This window comes from Poecilia latipinna, unplaced genomic scaffold, assembly GCF_001443285.1.
Source record: "Poecilia latipinna isolate Pla-1442-1.1 unplaced genomic scaffold, P_latipinna-1.0 Scaffold33, whole genome shotgun sequence".
NCBI classification, from domain to species: Eukaryota; Metazoa; Chordata; class Actinopteri; order Cyprinodontiformes; family Poeciliidae; genus Poecilia; species Poecilia latipinna.
In genome coordinates, this window is record NW_015112649.1 from 572,294 (window position 1) to 576,861 (window position 4,568).

General features: G+C 38.9%; 1 protein-coding gene across 2 annotated transcripts in view; it reads left to right on the forward strand.

Moving 5' to 3' along the window:
* Positions 1-379: 379 nt before the first annotated feature.
* Positions 380-4,568, forward strand: part of rtkn2 (rhotekin 2) — a 14,130-nt gene continuing 9,941 nt past the window's right edge. The window contains exons 1-8 of one of the 2 annotated variants that reach the window (XM_015042277.1): positions 380-596; positions 918-1,019; positions 2,012-2,211; positions 2,412-2,458; positions 2,594-2,647; positions 2,728-2,845; positions 3,126-3,326; positions 3,739-3,833. In XM_015042277.1, the coding sequence (XP_014897763.1) occupies positions 462-596; positions 918-1,019; positions 2,012-2,211; positions 2,412-2,458; positions 2,594-2,647; positions 2,728-2,845; positions 3,126-3,326; positions 3,739-3,833 (952 nt within the window). In that variant the 5' untranslated portion in view covers positions 380-461. The remainder of the gene's footprint in view (positions 597-917; positions 1,020-2,011; positions 2,212-2,411; positions 2,459-2,593; positions 2,648-2,727; positions 2,846-3,125; positions 3,327-3,738; positions 3,834-4,568) is intronic. The other variant, XM_015042285.1, reaches the window with a different exon arrangement.

A 4,568-nucleotide genomic window follows, 5' to 3' on the forward strand; every position in this document is an offset into this window, starting at 1 on the left:
TTACAAAGAAAACTGGGGAGTGGAGTTTCGTTTCTGCCATTTCATTTTATGAACATGGAATTCCCCAAATGATAAAATCGTTTAAAAAAAATTCAAAATCCTGTTGTTTTTGTCAGATGCTCTGACGTAATGACGTTTCTTATCTGTCAACGTAAGAGTGTTAAGTTTCTACATGGGGACAAGCCGTAGAAAAATTGACACGTTTTTAATTTGAGTTTTATTTTAAACCTGAAACAGTGTTCAAATAATTATCTGTATTTTTTTTTACTAAGTATTTTAAATTCTTTAGCTTAATCTCATAGATTACCCTTTTACAATTTCACACCCCGACTTTTTGTTATGTTTAGTCCGGTAGAATAGGTAGTATAAATCGAGCCAACCCAGGTCCGTTGGAAAGGGGCGTTAGAAATCTGAGCAGGAATGCGTAGTTTCGTGTTTTGAGTAGCGAATAGACAGAAAACATGGAGGACAAGCGGGATGTTCAAACATCCAAACGACACGGGAGCTACAAATCGGTGTTATCTGCTGGTTCTGCCATGGCCATGGAGATTAAGCGAAAGAAAATACGCGAAAATGCTTTCTTCCTACAAAAAGAGGTAAGTTTGAAGAGACAGAGACACGGCTTTGTTATGTATGTCGTCAGGGTGTGAATTATATTGACAAGTCACTCGATGCCCGGAGGGGGTGCAAAGTCCAATAATGCTAGCACAATGGGACCGAGATATGCGGATTTCATTGTACTGTTCTAATAATATTCCCGTTTTCATCAGAATGTTTAATTGCAATATTGTAACAGTTTTGCTCTTTATTTCTCGAACTTTGTTCTTGAAGGAAGCATCGGCTTCCACAGATCCTCTGCATTGTGTCTACTTTGTCTTCATTTCTCTGTAACACGGTTCGAACTCGTCTGATTTTAGGCTAAATGCATGAAACGACGCCCAAGCCTTCTGAAAGACACCCTGCAGATAATAGAGGATGTTAATTTGTTGCACATACGACAGATTTCCAAGAAGCTACATGTGCAAATTTCACTCCCTACAAGGAGACTGATGATTTCTGGGTTCTTGAAAACAATAGCTGCGTATTTATTTATATCTTAATCATAGTTAATAAGCACCCTGTCATAAAGGAAATGCATCGGGCTACAACAAAATATACGTTTTCAATTTTAGCAAGAATCCTCTTGAGTTTTTTTCTCAGAGATCATCATCAGTACTCCATTGTTGGTAGAAGACCTAACATTTCATCACCGTCTCTAATCATCCCATATGTAGTTTGTATGCTCATCTTTAGAAACAATCTAATACTTCCTACACGTGCCATTTGTAGATTGAGTTGCTCGTAATTGAGAGATGTTTGCTTTGAGTGCTACTTTTTACTTTTTTTTTGTTTTTTTGGAACCACTGAAGAGTTGCTTGATGCCTGATAACCAATATCAAATCCATTTTTTATTAGACGAAGTCTTTAGTAGGTCCAGATTTCATGTTGTCTTAATTTACGTTCTCCTACATTTGTGCTTTTGTTAATATTACTGCTTCTTTCAGGGGAATTGCTTCAAAGATGTAAATAAACACTGGTTGTCTATATCAGTCAAAAAGTGATTAACGTTAACCGATTCTGATATTGATGCCGAAATATCGTGCATCCCTAAATAAAAGGATTGGGGGGAAAAAAAACAGGTAGATTTATTTAAAATTGACTAAAAAACAATTTTCTTCAGATTTCTCAAAAAACTCTAACATTATAAAATGTTTATTGTAGCAGAGACAACCATAAAGAAGGCTTGTCTTATTCTGTTGATGTCATTTCTTGCCAAACCCAGAGAGCTCTTTTTTTTCCTACAGAAAGATTAGCATGTCATCTGACCTTTAGGGTTATGTGGGTCGTTAAAGTCTTTAACAAAGCCTGGGTCACTCATCGTCAACTTTAATTCATCGTTGGCCACCGTGTCCACGTTTGTGTTACAGCCTTGTTGTGCATGTCTTAAATGTAATTCATCCTGTCCATTCAGAGTACAAACATAGAAGAGAAGCTTCAGTTTGAGACGAGAATGCGCGAGGGGGCGTACAAGCTGCTGGTGGCTTGCAGTAAACGGGAACAAGTCCTCAACGCTTCCAAGAACGTGCTGACCTGCAGCGCCAGGATCAAGGCCTACCTCGCCCAGCTGCAGCGGGAAGAAGGGGAGCGGGGCATGGTGGGAGCAGAAAGAAGGTAAAGAGTTTGGCGAAAGCTGTGGCCCCACGTAAGAGATGTGTAAAAACACAAGTTGTACGCTCCCAATACAGAGTATTAGGAAATACTGATCTTAACTTTGAGGAGGCAAATTCTGGAGGAAGATGATGAACGGCAAAAATAGATGTGACGTTTTCAGAAAAGGACCTGTTGATTTAAGTACTGTCTGTGCTTCACAGACTCGCAGAGGGTCGCTCACCATGTCCTGGGACGGTAGCGGTTACTGGTGAGACTATTTTTAGTAAACATTTGTGGCGTAAAAAAATATTTGTCCTGCTGGATCTTCAATTTTTCCCATTTGCTGAGAGCTCTTTATAGTAAACTTCCACTTTTTTTTTCTCCCCCTTTTTCATTTACGTAGGCCTGCGCTTTCCTTTGATTTGGAGGGATTCAGACCATTTTAGTAACAGAGGAAGTATGTTCGCCCACTGCATTTAATATCTTTTTATTTTCTCCCTGCACTAACACATGCTGCACGTCCTCTGTGTTCGGTAGGCTCCCGTCGGGTGGCGGCGTTCTGCCTGATGCAGATCGGCTCTGAGGTGTTTGACACTGAAATGGTCGTGGTGGACAGATCTGTCACTGACATCTGCTTTGAGGGACTCGCTCTCTTGTAAATATGTTTTGCATGTTTTATTTTCCCATTCATGCACTCGGGGAAACAAACACTTATTTTGTTTTTGTTTTAAACGATGTTTAGGGAAACTGAATATCAAAATATAACAATTTATTTTTCTTTCCACATTCAAACATTTACATTTTTTTTTAATATTCACTGACCTGTCATTTGACGGCATTACTAACCACACTATTTTTAATCATTCTCCAGTGTGTGTTGTGTGCCATCTACGTACTTTACATATTTTCATTTGACTGAGATTCTTTCTTTGTAGCAAAGATGTAGTTCCCCAGTTTGAACTGAAGGTGGAGCTGTGGAGCTGTTCCATGGAGGAAGAGCTCACTTTACCGAACACGCCAAAGAAACTTGCAAAGAAGCTCCGTAACTCCTTTGGAAGGAGCTCTGGAAAGAAGCTCTGCTCCCTGCTGGACACTCCAGATCCCGACACCTTCCTGCTGGACAACCCAATACCTTCGTATGTGTTTGTATCGTCTAACAAATCCTGCACCGTCTCCTGGAGTTTCTCATTGAGATATCCGTCCCCTCCCCTCGCTGTTTTGACTCTGCAACTCTGTACAAATCTGAATGCTTTGTATGGGATTTTTCAACAGATCACTCCAAATATCCAAATAAGGCTTAAATAAATATGTGTGGTAGTCTATATTTAACCTTCAGATATTCATAGATTGTTTTATGACTATAAACGGGGTCAAATGTTTGTACTTGAATGTTCCTACATTAATCTTGTGTTGACCTGAGGGTGAAAAGTTTACAAAAATTTATTTATAGAACTCGACTGGTAGGATGAAGTGTTTTTTTGTTTTGTTTTTAAAGAAACGGTCAGTATGTTTGAAGAGTGCTCTATATTTGTGTCTACCCTCAACCAGGGGAGCCAAATACAGCCTGCTGGCCTACACAACGCTCGGTCTGCCTGATGCTGATAGCAGCTTTCAGTCTCACTCCCTCATTGTCTACCAAGGCGGTAAGAAGCAAAGACACAAACTTTATGTTATTAATAACCTGTGAAGAGTTTACTGTCTCCAGCTCATAAACTGAATCAATGTCACGATAATGATAGCTTATTCATTCATCATTTTGGTAACACTAGCAGAACTGAAAGCTACATGTACAAGTAAGAACATCCAGTTGAGGTTTTTCCTTTTCTTTTTCTTTTTTTTTTTTTTCTTTTTTTTGAGTCGTTAAGTTAGTGCTTAGGATCTTTCTTTATCTTGCTTCAGTTCAATTCAAATAACTTTATTTATCCCCAAAGGGCAATTTCAAGGCACATGAGTATTACAGATGCACTCAAGAGTGATGGCTCAGACAATAGAATTAACACATACTAAGACATAGAAATGTAGAAAGTAAAATGTTATTTTTCCATGCAAGTGTTTTTTTTGTTTGTTTTTTTTTTACAAATTTCACATCCAAAATATACTGAATCCGTTGGATAACATTGGAGAAAAGAAAAAAAAACCATAACTTGTGGGGATGACTTGTTTGATTCGTTGGCACAACTTTTTCGTGATGAAATGTACAACTTCCTCCAGCTCTGCGTACTGTTTGCGTTGAAGCTCCTGCTTTTTGGAAGCTGAATTAAGACTGAATTCCTCAGAGGTTTGTTAGGGAATATTATTGAGCAAACTGCATCATGAAGAAGAGCCGCATGCAGCAAAGGCTAACTGAGACCTTCGTCCAGTTTGATTGAGCTCTGCAA